This window comes from Sturnira hondurensis, unplaced genomic scaffold (assembly GCF_014824575.4).
Source record: "Sturnira hondurensis isolate 20B ecotype Veracruz unplaced genomic scaffold, ASM1482457v3 Scaffold0007865, whole genome shotgun sequence".
In the NCBI taxonomy this organism is placed as follows: Eukaryota; Metazoa; Chordata; class Mammalia; order Chiroptera; family Phyllostomidae; genus Sturnira; species Sturnira hondurensis.
Window position 1 is genome coordinate 10,106,385 of NW_028080496.1, and position 19,234 is coordinate 10,125,618.

The following is a 19,234-nucleotide window of genomic DNA, read 5'->3' on the forward strand; positions in this document are numbered from 1 at the left end:
GTTTTGTTTGCTGTTGCACGGTATTTCAGTGAGCTGGAATGCCATTAGGAAATCCCAACTTTTCATCTAAAATCCAAATTATATTTATTTTAGTTTTTATTTATTGGTTGATTTTAGAGAGGTGGGGGAAGGGAGAGAGGGACAAAGACTGAGAGACACCTGATGGGGGATCAAACCCGCACCCTTGGTGCATTGGGGGTGACACTCCAACTGACCAAGTGACCGGGCCAGGGCATCTGAAACCCAGTTTTAGAATTGCTGCATCTCATATGCTAGAGAATCCCAAAGTGCGCAGTGAAGAACCACATTATTGTGTGATTACATTTGTATTGATATAAAGGCACTGCATGAGCATGGAAAAAAATTCTTAAACAGCGTAGAGAAGTTTAAAAATGAAAAGTTAACCTCTTTCCACGCCTTCATTTTATTCCTGTCCTTAATATTAATCACTACTGATCACTTTCTGTTTTCATTCTGCTAATGGTTTCCTTTGTAACTCTAAACAATCACAGGTAATAAATCTAGACACTTGTTGCTTTTGTATAAAGACTGACCACCAATATGTACAAATTTAGAATCCCTTGGTGTAAAACATCTCATGTTGATAGTGATAATGTGCGTTTCTTAAAAAAGGGTGAATATTTAGAAATCAGAGGTGCAGTTTTAATTTAATACGAAATTTCTTTAATTAATGGAGAACACTTTTTAAAACTACATTTTTAATAGGCCGAGCATGATACTTCTCTGTGTTCTATCAATGGAGATCATTCCTTTTATCAGCCACCTCCTGATTTCCCACATTGCTGCTTTTCTTATGGGAACTTCAAAGAAACAAACTAGAATAGGTTGATTTGAAACGTATACACACTGAAAATTTTCTCTTTAAAATTTCTCCCTGTATTAATTTGAGTATAGACAGTGAGATGAAAGCAGGCATTGTAATGATATTTGTCAGATAGTGAAATTTGGATTGCTTGTGGTTATTCTCTGCAAAGGAATGAAATAAAAAATAAATTTTTATTCTGGGCTTCAATGCTGTGGCATTTCTTGAGGCGGCGATTATAATAGTTTTATGCCAACAATGGGCACCTGCTGATCTCATTCAGGTCAGAAACTCCTTTGTGCTGCCTCGGGAAAGAGGAATAAAGCCTGCCTAAAAGAAATCTGAGAAATAGACAGTCACTAAAATATAGCATGAAATGAGGAATCTGCGTGTGGGGCCTCCACGAATCGAGCAGAATGAGGACGATGAAGGGTCCGAGTGGCCATCCGTGTATCGACACACAGCCGTGGTGAAGACGCTACGTTTGTGAATGCACGCTTTTAAAATTCAGACAGAATGCGTCTACAGGAAGGACGCAGGCCATTTCTGTCTGTTAGCTATATTGTAACTGCCACTGAGGAAGAATACTTACGAGGTAGTTTTCCTTATCTTTTTTCTTTATTTTTATCACTGACTTTTTCTATATATTGTCAGTGACATTTTGCTAGGCACGTCAAGTATCAAATTATTTGTTTAGACATCCGATAAAAACCTGGTAAATAACTTATTTTGAACAACACTGCGTGAGACTTTAGTGCATAACTTAATCATGTACAAAGACTAGGTAAAATGTCAAAATAATATGCTTTTCTTTTGTGAAGTATGTCTTCAACATTTTAAAATTTCTGTTGGGAATTAACTGACAAGCTTGACACTCAGACATAAATATTTAAATGGTATCTGTGTCTATTTTGTTTTCTCAGATGCCAGATATTTTAGAACATTTTATTTTAAACCTCCCAAACAGTATTTCATTGTCTTTCGTAATGAAGAAAACTTCTTAATTGCTAGTTTGATATTGCTCATATTAGGCAAATGCATATATATATAGCTAATAGATTTTTCCAATGAACTTTCTGGTATTGTTCATTTTATTCCCCCTTGTGATTATTTGTTACTAAATATTACCTGCCACACATTCCAAGTTATGAAATTATAGCAAGCTCCTTATGATTGGTTTTAGCTTTTTTATTTAAGGAAAGCAGCCTTGCTCACTTTCTAAAGGACATCTACTTTCCCTGAGCCCCCTTCTCTGTGTTAGACATAAGCAACATCTACCTACTGTGTTCATAACTGTTTTTGTGATAAAACTACATCAATTAAAAAGGTATTTATATTTAGAACTTACATTTAGAATAGAATGTAGTGTAATGAGCTGAAAATTAAAAATAAATAGTTTTCTGCCCTGTATTGTTGAATTATATGGGATATTTTATTCAGTCCCTTCAGGTATGTGTTATTCTATCCCTTTTTTATCAATTATTTTTTGAACATCAAACCAATGGTGTAAATATTGAACTACATAACCCAAAGTTGCCCAGCTGGTAAGCAACAGGATCATGGCTCAAACCCATTTCCACACACCAGAGTGTGGCCTTCCACAGCCCGGGCTAGAGAAGGCGCCTGAACACAGAGAGGGGCGCTTGCAGTATGTGGAACAGAACCTGGCACCGAAACATTGTCCTTTTTCCTCTGCATGCTCTCCCCAGCCTGGTGCGCCTCGGAGCCCAGATGAGAGCTGTCTTTAGTGGTACCGGAAAAAGCCAGGGCTTGAAAAATACCAAGCCTCACTATTGACTCTGTGGTCACCCGCTTGGCATGCAGTAGGCGGCTTCCTTCCCATCCCCATTTAAAACTCCAGAGTCCATCAGTGTGCACCAGCCGAGAAGGCTGACCGAGGGGGAACTTACTGTTTTCTCTTCTGAAATTGCACTGCAGTGTTATTTTTAACACTTTGTCGAAGTAATGACTAGGTGGCCGTAATGGAATGATCTGCAGGATACTCTATAAGTAGCTGAAAAGTTTTAAGGTATTGTGTATTTAGCACACAAGTAAACAATGCACGCACCAGCGAAGTGAGGACTATTGTAGGCACATGAAGAAACAAAAGTGTACGGAGGGGTGTTACGCCCTGAGCCACTGCGGGCGGCAGGGAGACCAGCTGAAAAGAGGCAGGTCCTACTCGCATCCCAAACAGAAGGCGCTGTGACTCTGTGTCCATGACACCGCCTTGTCTTCAAGACGACGGGTCAATAAGTAGTTCTGAGGGCATCGATAACGTTAAATTTATTACGGGTAAAATTAGTTATAAACAACTTTACTAAAAAGGAACATAACAAGACCAAATTGAAAAGACTGGAGGAAAATGCAGGTAACACAGTATTAGAACTAAAAACAGCTAAGAAACTGATGAAATGATATGAATGTAACCCAAGGATAGTTATTCTGCTTATTTCCAGTGTCCAGCTAATCAGTATATAGAATTTTCAAACTTTAATATACATTTTATTTTTTAGTTTTATAAAGAATTTTATTTTTGAGAATAATTTTTGTGTGACTTTTTACATTTTTTTACTTTAACAAAACTAGAAGTTAATGTACTTTGCATTTGTATTAATCTATTTAAGATAGTTATAAAAATGCTCCTGTTAACAGGTTTCTGACAAAAACTGGGAAACTTTCAGAGAAGGGTGAGATGAGTAACAATTTTTAGGCTTTGCAGGCCACATAGGGTCTCTGTCACATTTTTCCTTTTTGTTTTTGTTATTGTTGTTTTTTAACATCCTTAAAAATGTGAAAACCGGTCATAGCTTGCGGGCAGTGCAAAAGCAGGCCGTGGGCCGGGTTTGCCTGTGAGCTGTAGTTTGCCAACCCCTGGTCTGTGGCAGCGGGCGAAGCTGGTCTGTGTGATGGGGCATCAAGAAGGCAGAAGGTTTTCTGTCCAATACAGAAGACATTGCTGATGCTCGTCCAAGCCCTGAACAAGTGGGGTTGTGCCCGGAGGGCCAGGTGGTGGGAGCGTGGGAAACACCGGCCTAAGAGAGCCGGCTCCTGGGTCAGGGCCAGACAGGGTCAGAGTCAGACAGCGTCAGGGTTAGAGAAGGTGACGAGCTGGCGTCACAGCGGTCTTCAGCTGCAAGTTCTGTGATGCAGAAGAAGTAGACTTGTCCCGCCCGGCACTTCCTGTGGGGCCACAAGTCCTGGGACAGAGTGCGTGTCCTTCCCCTGGACATTGCTTCCTCTGTTCAGACGAGCTGCGTGGGCTGCTTCCCTGGGAAGGACAGAGAACCTTGTAGAGAACTTCCCAGCCTCCAGACGTGATGATTTAGGGAATGAGAAGGACGTAATTGTACTCACCACGGACAGATTACAGATATGGACATCAATAATGAGGGAATATTAGAGAAGGATCTCATCTGGGTGGAATTAAATCCATCTTCGTAGGCTGTGTACACCTTGAATGGGTTTATGAAAAGGATTCACGTGGCTGGAAAAGCTCTAAAAATGTGACCTACCAATAAGTTCATTTTGCTGTTATAATCTTTAGCATGGTAAAAGTTTCCAAAGACATCCTACTTGTTAGTCCAGGAAGCTTCTATTTAGTTCATATGGACAAGGTACACTTAACTGGGATACTATAACATATGCTTAAGTACCTTGCTATCTACTTAGGTAAAATCCCCCAAATAGCAAAAACCAGGTACTTTGGAGTGACTGTTTTTCTCACCCTGGCAACAACTTCTGATTCATTGAGAAGCAGAAGTGATAGTAACAGACTTCTGGCTCACATTCACCCCTTTGTGTCTCTCCTTTGTCTATGCCAACACTTTCTCCATTCAAAAAAAAAAAATCTCACAGGTTCATTGAAAGATACCACGCCAGGGTGGACGATCTGCAAACTAAACCTAAGCCCCGTGCCTCAGCCTCATCGTTTATGGAAATAGCTGCAGCTACTGGTTTTTATCTGGTTGAACTGTTACAGTATTGATTCATGTTATTTAGTGAATGCAATTAATGTAATCAGGATGCAATTTATCTTAATTTTGATTTTGGTTGTAGAGGTTGGCGATTTGAAGGAGCTGCAGACACTAGACATTTCTACCAATCGTTTGCTAACTTTACCCGAGAGGCTTCACCTGTGCCTTTCTCTGCAGTACCTCTCCGTGGACCGAAACCGGCTGCGGTGCGTGCCGCGCCGCCTCTGCCAGCTGCCCAGCCTCAACGAGCTCTCCATGGCTGGAAACCGTCTTGCATTTCTGCCGCTTGGTAAGTGATCCTGTGTATATATATGGCAAAGCGAAGAAGCCAAAGAGTAAGATGGAACCAGTGCCTTTGGTTCCTTGACGAGGGTCAGTTCGTTTTCTTCCTTCTCTCTGCAAGAGGGCCTCTCTAGATCCATCTTTGCAGTGAACAGGGCATCACACGCAGGTGACAAAGTTCAGTTCAACTCAGGATTTCTCGTTAAAAACAAAACAAGAAATCTGTGCTAAAAATTTGGTGAGGCACAAAGCGTGTGAGATACAAAATGATTTGCTCTGAGAAACGAATTAAAGTGTGTGTATATACACATATGGATTCTATGTATAACTCTAGAATGGACAGGGGTTCTAGAGCAGAGTGAAAGGATCGCTGCTGGAACGAAACACCCACTGAGACATTGATGTCTGTGTAGAGACTTTCGTGTCAGGCGTTCTAAGGGTTAGCATCGCGGGGTAACCAGGCTACACCATTCTGAAGACTTTAAAGTTGGCTGGACTGCCTGCTGCGCCAGGAATATCACTCTAGGTAATAAATAACACAGTATCCACTGTAGAGTCCTGTAGCTGGCCCATCCTGACACCATATACATGGAAGAACATAGGTCTTTGGGAAAACAATACATTTACTTTCACTGAGAATTGAATTATTTTGTTAACTTGTAAGAAACAGCAGTGCCACCTAAGAACAATTCAAACAGGAAGCCCCACCAAACCCTAAACTGTCGAAAGGAGCATCATATGATTTTACTCATAAGTGGGTTTTTATAATGAATAATGTATCTCTGAGGACAATGAAGTGAATAATTTGCTACCCCCTGAAAGGAAATATTTTCACCGTAATAGAGCGCAATATTGTTTTCAATTCAAAATAAGTCAGAGACATGAAAATCAATTTGAGTAATAACAAATATCTAATTTAAGATTACTTTTCTATAAATGTAATTAAATTCTATAGTTATGAAATTAACAAAATAAAATAAACCATTTCAGAAAGAAGCTACAGTTCAAAGAAAACAGAGTGTCCTTTCAAGCAAGAAAAATTTTACATATAAAAAGAAGGTTTTAAAAAATAAAACCTTCCCTAACTGGTGTAGCTCAGTGGGTTGAGCGCAGGCCTGTGAACCAAAGATCACTGGTTCGATTCCCAGTCAGGGCACATGCCTGGGTTGCGGGCCAGGTCCCCAGTAGGGGGCGTGTGGAGGCAACCACACATGGATGTTTCTCTCCCTCTCTTTCTTCCTCCCTTTCCCTCTCCCCCCAAAAATTAATAAATAAATGAAATATTTAAAAAAAAGAAAAGGAGAGGAAAAATAAATGTCCCTGTGGCATAAAGCACAGGTTATGGAACAATTGCATAGGACAAGCACCGAGTTACAAACCCAAAGACCCAGGTTGGAGCCCAATTCCCCCATCTTAGGGCACATGCTCCATTTGGCCCTGTTCCAGGTGGTTCTGGGTATCAGCCAGCTTTGGTTTATCAGAAAGGAATTCAAGGAACGGTTTCACGTGCACAACCTTCACGGGCGGACAACTATGGACTTAATTATCTTCTTCCTCAACACCAGATTAAATTCCCTTTCCAAATCCACCTTCATTATGTTAAAAAACAAAAAAAAAGCAAAGCAAAACAAAACAAAAAAACAACAACGGCAACAATAAAATAAGACTGAGAGGACTCTTGGTGTTTCTGTCAACTTGACCTTCATCGTGTCACCCATCCTCCTGTCTCTCACCTCTCGAAGCCTCCTCTGGGCAACCTGACATGGCAGCCCGCTCCTTGTCTCACCCAGTTCTTTACTGATCCGTTCACCACCCCCGCTCAGGGTGCTGCCCCTCCCTGGGGAACTCGGCCGGCAGGGCTGCCTCTTACAGCAGCTGAAGACGCTGTGTGCACATGCGCATTCACAACCCAGGTCTTCACGTGGCGGGTCCCCCGTTCAACCTTGACTCTACGAGCATGATCCAGGAACTGGAGCGCTTGTAAAATGGGTCCTGCACTACCCCTACTCTGGTTGGAGGTGGGGGTTTTATTTGGGGGGCTAGAGACTGAATTGCATGCCTTGCCAGAGGAGCGTGACTTAGAAGGAAAGCGTGTCTTATGGGGCTTCTGAGAGGGTCGGTAGACTACAGCCTCTTTAGAAAGTCACTGTGGAAGCTCTATGTGAGGATGACTTAACCACTTGTAATAGCACCTAAAGCATTAATACTCTTTGCATCTTTCCCTTTTCGTCGTAAAAGGTGCATCTTTCAGAAAGAAGGCACCCCTCTTATGACTCTACCGTGATGGTTGAGTGACCCTGTGGGCCAGCTTTGTTTGCAGTGGTGACTGTCACTGAGAAGAGGGCACTTAGCCTCTTGAGTCTAGAGCTAACATACTTAACAGAGGCCTTGCAGAGTGACTGTTGTTGGGTCAACATAGCTCTGGACACTGAGTAGCCCCAAGAGCCGTGGCGCACCTCTGGGCTTCTGACAGTGTAAGAACACACAAGGAAAAGTTTTCTCCTCTTGGGCCTTTTGACCAAGTGTTCCTGGTTTCTCTTCCATAATTAATAAACCTGATATTCAGTCCCGCTTACAACTTCCTTCACGCTGAATACTAGATGTGCGTACCGTGAGGTTTCCCACGCACCCGTTGGCTATGGCTAGGCCCTGGGAAGTGCTGTGTCAGCAAAGCTCAATGTCAGCAACAAATTCTGTAGTTTAAGAAACCAAGAAAGCAGAAGTTGCGCCCACATTCACAGGTGAATTTCTGACAGTTCAGGTAGAAAACGGCGAACCTCTTAACAAGAACATTTGGCAAGTGGCGTTGGAATATATAGGACAGCTGTAATTGAACAACAACAAAAAAGTGGGGTGCTACCAAAAAAAAAAAAAACAGAAAAGAAATGTATGGACTTTCCTGGTGTATGAACTACCAGGTAGTAAACCCAAACATGAGCAGAGAGCGGCTTCCTAGTCATGGAAGATGGTTTGGGTTTCTGCCCCAGTCCCTGGGTTCACTCCTTGGGTGTTCTGGAAGCACGCTGCTGCTTCCCCCCACCCCGGGGGGGGGGGGCAGTTATCCCCTGTGCAGAGACCCGTGCTGTGAGCGACAGGGCCACTCCTCAACTTCCACGGACTGTCCACTGTGACGGGTGAGGGTGCAAAACTGGCCCTCTTATCGGACGACAGGAGGTCACTCCAGCTTTGGGGAGTAATCGTAGTCTTTCTACCTCATGTAGAAAAAAACGTGTCGTTTATGTGGAACGGCAGTTCAGTTTTAGAAACTAGCATGTAGACATTTTTAGAATCCACACTAAAATCCCCTCTATTACTGCAGTGGCCTGTAAGACACAAGTCTGTTAGCTCTGTTTGTTTGGTTTTTTGTATTGCTTCTTATCCCTATTTTCTCTGTGTTCTTAGAAAGTCGGGAAAAGAAGTGCTATTTACCTTTTTTAAAGAAAATATTTCAGTCCACGTGGGGGATCTATTTGAACTTCAAACCAATACGAAAGCTAGACAAAAACCACGTGAGAATTCTGTGATCTCAGACTTCGAGAAAGGTGCAAACTGTACTTCACTGAGCCCTGAGTGCACCCGATCTGCAGCTGGAAGAACTCCTGCCTTGAGGTGACTGTTCACTTAAAGTACAGACTGCAAAGTCTGTGATTTAAGGACATTTCAGTGCCGAAAAGTTTGTTCTGGGACAGACCAGAGGTCCCAGAGGTGGGGATTACTCCCGTATTTGCGTAGAAAGTATGAGAATGGCTTTCCGAGGGGAGACCCGAGGAGACCACCGAAATCGCCTTCTGTCTCGTGTTCTGTGGGGATTGCTGCTCCAGCTCTCATCAAAAGTGTAACAAAAACAGTAAACAGGAGGGCTTGAAAACAAGTTCAAAAACTGCTGGAAAGAAGGTAAAATGTGGGAGAGAATTTTTCTATTAATTCTAGTCCATACAGACCTTGTTTCAGGAGTGAGGTTGTAACTCCAGAATGTCTATTTCTTTAAGAAAGTGGGTGTTCAGTGTTACTCTTTGAACTCTTTTTTGAAAGTATTCCCAACAAAAATTCCTCCTTCATCTTGGTGCAGCTTACCCACCTGACCCTGTTCCACTGTCTTGATGAAAACCTTTTCTTTCATCACATCAGGCCTTTGCCTTTGCCTTAAGGCTCTTTAGGGAGTTAGTCAGATTATTTACTATGGCTTCTGCAGCATGGGCCCAACATTAATGTTGAATAATAAATAATACTGCCTTTAACTGTGAATTATCCTATTGTGTTAGCTATGATAATGTCTGAGGAGAAAAGTTTACCTGGAGTAGGTGAGGCTTAGATGGACAAATGTATATTTTTCTCTACATTTCAGAGTAAGATTTGGGGTAGGGGGTGAATAATAAGAAAACATGAACTCTATTTTCCCAGATACCAATTCAAAAACAGAAGAGAGAACTGTGGCTCATTCTCTCCCAGGTACAGATCTGAAACAGAAAAGTAAGCAGCACGAGGGGTGGACCAGGAGCAGAATCCTTGCCAGCCAAGTTTTTGTCGATTGGGTTCTGGAACTTGGAGATTTTTCAATAGTGACAAGATTGTGAGGTGCTAGTGATGACTGGAAGGTACTGTTCGCTGACTTTCAGCAAGAATCCAGAGTTTCTGTAGGTCACAGATTTCAGTGAAGTTCTGCAGATTTGGCTGCGGGGGAGACAGGTACCAGGGCAGCTGAGCGGCAGCTCGAGAGGAGAAGCGGAACGAAGACATTTTTCTCCCCAAGCCCGCTGCTGTGGCACTGGGACATTGTTGTGACCCTTGAGTCCCCGAGTCTGTGCCAGACAGTCAGTGCAGAGTCTCCTTCTCTAGAACCTTCTCTGAAGCAATTATTGGTATTCCTTAGAACGATTGCCCTAAATCTGCAAGACACAACTCTGAACCAGTCATCTGGTCTGTTAGAGGAAACTGAGTAACATTTTGTTCATCTAGTTTTGCGCCTGGGTGCGTGGGCACAGTGCCAGTCCTCTGGGCACCCCCAGCGTCGTTTCCTAGTTGGGTGGGGGTGCCCTGCCCCTGTGGAAGTGCTCTGTGAGGGGCGGTTGTCTAACGAACACACGGTGAGGTGGGCAGCCCTGCATGTGAGCTCCTGCACGGCCATTTCATAGCTGCGTGAACTCGGGCTCGGAAAGACTGTTCCATCTGTGTGAGTTGTACTAACAGGGTAACATTGATGCCGACCTCACAGCACTCTAGTCAGAATCCAGTAAGAATGGAAACACCCGTTTGAAACACTCGTGTCCCTCATACCTACTGCAACAGCGTGCAATCAGTGGGAACTGACTGGATTGTTTCCCAGACGGAGGGAGGGTTGGACCCGGTGTGTCTGCACATGCGCACCTCGAGCACCCAGCTCGGTGTCTGGCCCAGGGCTGGTCACGCCCTGTTATCTGAACTGGGGGACAGAGGGAGAGGTGCAGACACCTGCTGGTTGAAGCCAAGGCAACGGGACGCTTCAGTTATTCAAATTCATTAAAATCGACTTACTTTAATTCAACAGTTGTTGATTTACTGTGTACGGAGCTCCTTATTAAAATTTAATTCACTGTGAAGTCGTATTGTGTAAATGTTGACTAGATCAGAAAGAATATGATTATGTAAAAGAGTTAATGGAGTGTATGAAAATGTATTTGAAGAAGCCAGCACTAAAAATTTTATTATTTGAAAAAAGTGGTTGAAACGTGCTCTTTGTAAAAGGCACCACATAGGTAATTTAAATTACTTTTAAAGTAGTTTTAATACACCATACTCTGAATTCACGATAAAGATACCCACATTTTATAGGAATTTAAAAATGTAATTATCCCTGGCTGGTGTAGCTCAGTGGATTGAGCACGGGCCTGTGAACCAGATGATCGCGGTTCGATTCCCAGTCAGGGCACATGCCTGGGTTGCAGGACAATTCCCGGCAGGGGCCAGTTCCCTGCAGGGGATGCACGAGAAGCAACCATACATTGATGTCTCTCTTCCTCTCTCCTTCCCTTCCTCTCTAAAAATAAATAAATAAAATATTTAAAAAAAATAAAAATGTAATTATGACTAAAACTAGATCCAACTTACCAAACTATGATAACTGGTTTAATGGCGATAGAACATTCCAAACAACCTATTTTGGTCGAGATGTTGTGATTTCTCTTGCTCCATCCTTTTGTTGAAGAGAATGTGTCATTCATTTCTAGGGGGGTGGGGGGGAGAAAGGAGTTGCTAGTGGCCCGGCCATGGTACACAGGTGCCGTCTGGTGCCACCCATGCTGTGCCACTCCGTGCTGGCTTTGACCATGTAGTTGAAGAGCAAGCGCCTAATACACGGGACCTTTTTGTTCCGTCCTCAGCCATGTGGGCCGCATATGCCAGAGCCTTGAAGTTCCATAAAAAAGGAACTGGAGTTTGTGCAAGACTGCTAGCTTTTGCTAATTTGTAAGTAACAATACTTTGATCTGTGAGCCTGGAAAAAAACAAAAAAGGAAACCATTTGAGACACAGTACAGCACTTTAAAAAGCCACATGAAAAAGTTCTTTGTTTCTTTAGCATTTAGGCAGATGTCCACTTCCTCGCTTTATAAAGTTCACATACTGAGCATTTTTGCATGGGAATTTGAAAAAGTATTAGTGCGTGATATGTTTATTACAAGATATTGGTTCATTAAAATTAATGGAAGCAAGAAAACTAACCAGCTCATTAGCCAGTCCTTGGCCAGATCAATGGTATCTTCCAAAGTTCATTATTGAATGAAGATTTTTTTCCGTTTTAAGAAAAGAAGAAATCCAAGCTTTTCCATGCAGAAAATACTTACATGTCAGCCTCCATATGATTAAAAATGCCATCCTGTTGCACTTGAGGCTTTGCCAGTTGACGGCTTTCTGGCTGAGAGCACGCTCTCGTGAGGCTGTCACAGCCTTGCTCATCCAGCCTGTGACCTTGCTGGGTGTCAGGTGTCTCAGCCTCCGCCAGCAGGCAGTGCAGTGTCAGCCAAAGCAAGAGTTGCCTGGCTCTCTTTATACTTCTGCCCCCTTTTCTGATCTCTCTGTATTCAGAAGAGAAGGGTAAAAAGCAGAAGTGTGTTGAGCACCAGTTAGTATGCAAGGGATCGAGCTGGCGTTGTGCACTTTGTTGATCTTCCTCACATGCCTGCGTGCGACCTGAGTACTGTCAGCTCCATTTCAGAGAGGAGGCGACAGGCCCGAGGGCTGGAACCCCTTCCCCGCCCCCACCGCATCCTGAAGCAGTTCCAGAGGAGGAAGCCAGGACTCGCACTCGGTTCCGACTTCAAAGCTCCCTGCATCATGTCATGCAGTACTGTTCCTCTTACTCTGCCCAAGACGGAGTTCCCTGGGAAATTGCCCTGTCTGTACCCAATCATCACCTCCATGCGGTATCCCGGCTCCTGCGTAATAGCGCTGAGCACAGCCCATGCCTGTTTCCTTCCAGCTTCAGTAGAAAATGGTTCACTCCATCATGGCATACTATGGAAGAACGATGTTCCCCCAAAAAAGAGGTGCAAAAAGAATTCTCAGGAATAGTGAAAATCTGACATAAGATCTACACCAAATCGAAGTTTAACTCATCGACTATTTATTTTTTTCCGGTAAAACCAGGAAAGGAAAGAAGGCTGATTGTATCAGAAGAAGCCAGTGTCAGCGTGTGTCTAGCTCCGCGTCATGACCTTTGCACGCAGCCCCACTGACTGGGCAGGAGCTCTCTCGTGCGCACGGGAGGAGAGAGGCACTTCCTCTCCCACGTCCCACTTTGAGCCCCTGACTGGAGTGGATGAATCACGGTCTCTGGAGGCTGCTTCCTCCAACTGCGTTCCGTGCAGTTAAGTGCGTTCGGAAGGGCGTTAGCACCTTTTGCTGCAGGCCAAGGAGAATTCTCTCTTATCTGACCTCCGGGGGGCGCACTTCCAAATGTGTCAGTTACTAAGAATGAGGAGAAATACCAACTGCTGTCCATTGGAGGAGGTGTGTGCTAGGAATTCTGCTGGATGATTTGTAAACTTTGTTAGTAATTTCTCACTTTAAGAGGCGGCAGCATTTCCCCCTTTATACAGATGGGGAAATCGAGGTCACGCGGTTGTAGAAGAATGAGGAGGATTCGAGCCCGGGTCATCTGACACGACTGTCCTCCGTCTCCCAGTGAATGCACCACACTCCACACGGAAGAATCTCCCCTGTGGGCCCCCCAGGGGCTCTGGAAGGCAAATCGGAGCAGAGAGCGTATTCGTATTTCATCAGTGCAGTTTCTTTTTGAACAAAAAATCCTAGTTTTCTACATACCTGTGAACTCTAAAGCTTTCTCTTTGCGATGACAGGATTTGTGTTTCTATGAGAGAGGTAGTGAAGGAGTCTAGAACAGGAATTCTTAGTGTCATTTTGAGGCCTTTTTCATTGCAAATGGATTCTAGTATTTCTAGCTGTTTTTTTTTATCCGTGTTTTGTAAATGTATAGCCTTTTATAGCAGTAGATGTGTCTGTACATGTTTACTAGTGTAGCGCTATATGTTATTTCGGTAATTATATAGTCTTATGTTTAAAAACATATTATACAATGATTTAAATTTCACAGCTTGCTTTCCCATTCAGTTATCACGACCTGGCAAGGCTGAGGGGCTGGGCACTGTTACACTGTTTAACACATGTGCAAACAGAGGCTCGGCCACATGGCTACTAAGTGAAAGAACAGGCATAAAAAATGAATGGACAATTCACAAAAAAAAGATAAAAATGGCCCTTACACATATTTTTATTTTTACTATTTTTAAAGATTTTATTTATTTACTGTTAGAGGGAGGGGAAGGGAGGAAGAAAGAGACGGAGAGAAACATCCATGTGTGGTTGCCTCTCATACGCCCCCTACTGGGGACCTGGCCTGCAACCCAAGCATGTGCCCTGACTGGGAATCGAACCAGCAACCCTTTGGTTCTCAGGCCGGAGCTCAATCCAATGAGCCACACCAGCCAGGGCCCTTAGGCATATTTTTAAATGTTCAAAGTCATAATTAGAGAAATGCAAGTTAAAACAATGCTGGCCTATTATTTCTCAGCTGTCAGAATAGCAATTAATTCTCAAATAGGACAACTTGTTTGAAAAGTGAGTGAGACTCTGGGAAAGCTGATGCATCGCTGGAAGGAATACAAATTGATATAATCCTTCTGGAGAGAAATTCCAAACAATCTACACATGTACGTACCTTTGACCCAGCAAGTCCACGTCTAGGAATCTCTGCTGAAGGTGCACCTCCAGTAATGTAGCTGGGTCTGTGCACGTGGGTTACTATACACACACACGTTTTGTAGGTCTACCCACTAAAACATCCTAGAAGCAGTGGCACCCCCACGGTAATGAGCACACGTAGCCCTCGGATCTTGGTTTCTAAACACCACACCCCAATACAAAGAATTGAGGCTCCTTGGAGAAGTAGCTGATTTAAGGGCTAGAGCAGGGAAAATCACCCTTAGATAAACACCATGTAATGATTTTTGCAAATGAGATCCATTGATGGATGCTAAAATTAATAGGCAAACCTTGGAGGAAGAACGAGATATTTACAGTTTTGGTGCTGTAGCAACCTAAAGGCTTGACCTGGGAGCTTGACCAAGCAGCTTGGAGGAGCTGCTTCCCACATGGCTGACCCTCACGGCTGCTGACTGGAGCCTGGTTTCCTCTCCAGAAGCTGCTGGCGGGCCCTCGGGACAAGGAAGTCATCTCCCCCGGAGTCAGTGATCTTCCCCAAAATCATGTACCATTTCTGCCTGTTCTGGTGTTAAGATATTTTAAAACCGCCCACTAGAAAGAGCACCTATAGCCAGTAGCCCAGTAATTTCTTTTCTCCCTGTAAGTCCCCTCCCCTTTCATTGCCAGCCCCCCATGCCCCACTCCCACTGTCCCCAGTGCTCCCAGTTTTGGTTTCTCTCTTCGTGACTTGCTCCAGGCTGGTCCTGGGCAGGATTATCTGACAGGACTGAGGCATTATCTGTGGAGCCGAGGCATTGTTAACCCTGCCCTACCCTCTTCCTTGTGGAACCCTTCCCACCCTCAATCAGATGTTAATGCCCCTCCCACTTTCTGCAACAAATTGTCCAGAGAACATCTGGGAACCCATAAGACTTTATAAAGCCTCTAATAGCGATGGTCATATTGTATTACAGTTATCACTTTTCATGTCTGCCTTATATCGCATTCCTATCTATATCCCCAAGGTCTATCAGAGTGCCTAAAAGGTCCTTAATGGGTAAATGGTTTTTCTTTTGAAATGCAAATACACTTAAGGACCTCCTAATTTCACCATCTGTGGCTTTGTCTTTCCTAAACTGAAGGACAAGAGGGAAGAGATCTCCTTCAGCCTATTGCCTGTTTGCCATTCTCACAGACAGAACTCCAGGAAACTTTTCACAGGCTGTGTTCTCACTTCAGGGAGCAGAGGCTTGGCAAGGCTGCTGAGGACTCTGGTCTTTGACAATGAAGACAAGTAGCCCCACCCAGTGAACGCCAGGAGTGGGAAGGAAAGCTGGGTAAACATTCTGGGGCACACCGTAGACAGGAAGGGATGACCTTGACCCCCCCCATCTCTGCTGCCTTTGTTGGCCAGAGATTGCTCTCCGTCCTTCATGCCTGTCTCCTTACTGAGTCCTCCTCCAGTCTTTGCTCTCCCATCGCCCAGCTCCCCCGGGAAGACATCTGGGTGCTCCTTCTCCCTGGCACGCCTGTTCCTGCTGCAGACCCTCCTTTCTGGGTCCTGTTTCTCACGCTCCCCGCTGCTGGTACACACGCATTCCAGTCCCCACTCGTGGGCCTGCAGGCCTCGCCCCCACCTTCACACCTCACTGGAGGACTGGGATTCGGGGTTCCCTTTGCTTCTTTCCCCCGCTGATGCCATGGGCAGTTATCCACTCCCATGTCTGTCTGCCTGGCTTCCTGAGACCCCGGCCCAGGCAGGGCCTGGTCTCGGGCCCTCCCTGACCCCTCCTGCCACCTTTCTGCCCGGGGAGGGGAGACCCAGTGATCTCAATACAGGGGCCGAGCTCGGCCTGTTCAGGCTGATCTGCTGACTTAGTGTTTCTAACATTTTTTCCTATGGGGAAAAACGAATCCAACTAAACAACCTATAACAAGCTTACATTCTTAAATTAAAAGTGTTTATTTAAAAAGTGCTAGAATTTTTGTGTGGGAAGGAAGTTTCATGATATTCTATTTCCAGTCGTCTCATGTTGCAGTTTATGAAACCTTGGTCCAGGTGGGTTACATAACTTATCTGCAGCCATGGTTTCTGATGCAGAATCGAATTTTCTAGGTGATATGATTTCACACCAAGGGTGTAAATCCATAAGTTTTCTGTCAGAATTGAGGTTTCAAATTACTTTAATAGTGTGTATTAAATTTTACATTTCGTGCTCCGTTGATGCGTAATTATCGGAATCACAGCCCTTTCCTTTCCGACCCAGATCTAGGCCGGTCTCGAGAACTGCAGTATGTGTACGTGGACAACAACGCCCATCTGAAAGGCTTGCCATCCTACCTGTACAATAAGGTCATCGGCTGCAGCGGGTAAGGCGGACTCCACGTTTCACCCTGTGGCTCAACTCTTTGGCTGCCTTCGTTTCTATTTCATGATTTGCTCTGGATCTAACTTAGGAAGAGATGAACTATTTTGATAATCTCGTTCAATTTCGTCTTTGGCCTCAATGGGCTAACCCACATACCTTTAGAAGCTAAGAACATTGGGCAAGCAATTTAGGGTGTTGTGATTCAAGTTCACTTAGTCAGCTGGGAGTTGTCGGTACATTGCTGATTAATTTCCAGTCAAAAGATAAAGGTGAATCTATGCATGCATTAGAAACTGGGTATCAGTCGCCAGAACAGGCAGCATCCGTGTTAATTTTGAGGCTTTTCCTTCTCCGCACCCCACTGCGCTGACAGCTTTACTACCACGACACCCTGCCATCTAGAACTGCACCACTTGGATATATTTAGAACTCAGCCTTTGAAACAGCCCCTCAATACAAATCCTGACTCGCCATCTGAAGCAGGTCTTTCGGTTAAAGGGAAATGGTAGGCACTCGCGTTCAGAGCCACACGAACCTTCCCTGCTCAGTCAGCCCTTTAAAAAGGTGGCTTTGGCTCCTCCTACGAGACTGAGACACAGCCACCTCAGAGCGGTGCCCAGAGAGGTCCAGGATTACTATGGGACAACCAGGCCTCCAGAACCTGCTTTGGACTGGCCTCCCTTTCCTCACTTAAACGGTCAAAGGATCCTTCGAATACCTTCGAGGCTACTTAGCTAGTGCGTCTGACCCTCCTTGTTATCTCCAGTGCCTTGCACCACCTGGCTCTCACTGTGTGTAGTTCTGGCAAGAAGAGGGATGGCAGTCAGCCTGTACACAGAGGACAGCCGTTCCCCGCTGGCGTGGCTCCAGGGGACAGGCACCGAGCAGCCACTGCCCCGGAGAGGGACGTCCCAGGAGCAGTGGCCCTCCCTTAGGAAAAATCACATAGCTGTTATCTCGGAAGAGCCCTAGGTGAGTTCAGTGCCTATACAGGCTGATGAAAGACAAGCTCGGCGACGTATTCCAGAACCTTCTGTGAGTCAGAGATAACAGAATGTGTGGTGGAGTCTTTTAGCCCACTGAGTTTTTTCTACAGCTGATGCAACAGCTGTGATAATATAGCCTCACGCTTCCGAGTGGTGAGTAAAGTGCCCTCAATCGCCCAGACACATGGAACGAGGTGAGCCAGCTCCAAGGGCCAGGCGGTGTTCTCTGCACCAAGCAAAGTCCTCCGGGGCTGCGCTGCAATGCGCGTGGTCTCTACCACGGCTAAGAGAAAGAGCCTTCCACTCTGGTGTCTAGGTGTGGACGTTACCGACTGCCAGAAAGCGCTCTTTGTTCCGAGCAGAGGGGTGTTTTTTAATCCCTGACTTGGTATCTGGTAGCAGAGCTGCAAATCTTTGAGAAAATAAATCGTGGGGTAACGCATGCAAATTTTTAGCTAGCAGTCTACCTTTTATTATTGTTGTTATTGTCAACATCTCCCCTTGATAGTAGAAATAGGAAAATAAAATTATTATTAAAAGGAGAGTATCGAACAGTGAGTTTTCTACTGCTGGCAGTTTGGAGCGCAGGCGTCTTCGTGAGTGAACTGTGAGCCCGCGGCACCTGCAGTCTGTGGGTTTCCTTCTCACAGATGCGACTCTGGTGCTTCTGTGCCGGAACTGCTCATCGAAAGGTCAGGCAACCCATTTTGCAGCCACTGGTACGATGCTTTATGGCAAAACATTCAGAATTCCAGCAGATGCTGACTGTTGACGCCTTGACAACAGAATTAAGGGCCCCCCTCTTTTAAATCTCTTGTGTCTGTTGACTCTGTGCAAAAGGGTGCCCCCATTCCAAGCCAAAGTGGGGGCTGCTTTGGGAAAAAGAGGGTAAAGGGTAGATCAGGCTTCTGAGAGCAAAAGGATATTTGCGGCCTGGAAAATGCTCGTCTTGATTCTGACTGTGGACTTTGGCCCACTGGTTCACTCAGTGAGTGTTTCTTGATTAACTCGAATTCATTCGGTGACTATTTATTGAGTATCTTCTCTGTATGATCACTGTGGCCATACGGTGATGAGGAAAGCAATTCAGTACCTGCCCTTGTGCACCTTACAGTCTAGCCAGGCATCCACATGGACCATAAATAATTGCGCAGGCTTGGTGCTCATTCCCGGGAGGGAGATGATATTGCAGCCGAGAACCTAAGACCCATCGGGCACACTGCACTCTCCACTGATCACACATGGTGTGTCTAGCCGGATGCAGGCCTGGGACACAGGGACATGTAGTTTCTGATGTGCTGAGCTGCCTCTGAAGCGGTTACCGTTGCTCCCTTTGGATTAAGAATCCAAGAGAGTAAAGCAGCAGCAGAAGCGAAGGAGCCCGGGTGTAGGAACCTGCGTCCCTGTGGAAGAGAGGCTGGTACAGGCACCGGTGCACTTCACGTTGCAGAAGGGAACTCGAAAACCGGGTGTGAAACACACAAACAAGCCTCGAAACGGCAATGAGGAAGTAGTGCACGGTTTCAGGAAATCTCCGAAGTCCCACACAATCAGATATGATATCCATGAACATCTGAATAACGTTACCACCTCCTGGTTATA

General features: G+C 44.9%; 1 protein-coding gene across 2 annotated transcripts in view; it reads left to right on the plus strand.

Moving 5' to 3' along the window:
* LRRC28 (leucine rich repeat containing 28) overlaps positions 1–19,234 on the plus strand; it is a 73,707-nt gene that overhangs the window by 36,861 nt on the left and 17,612 nt on the right. Inside the window, exons 6-7 of one of the 2 annotated variants that reach the window (XM_037053722.1) lie at positions 4,883–5,089; positions 16,545–16,647. In XM_037053722.1, coding sequence (XP_036909617.1) covers positions 4,883–5,089; positions 16,545–16,647 — 310 coding nt within the window. The remainder of the gene's footprint in view (positions 1–4,882; positions 5,090–16,544; positions 16,648–19,234) is intronic. The other variant, XM_037053724.1, reaches the window with a different exon arrangement.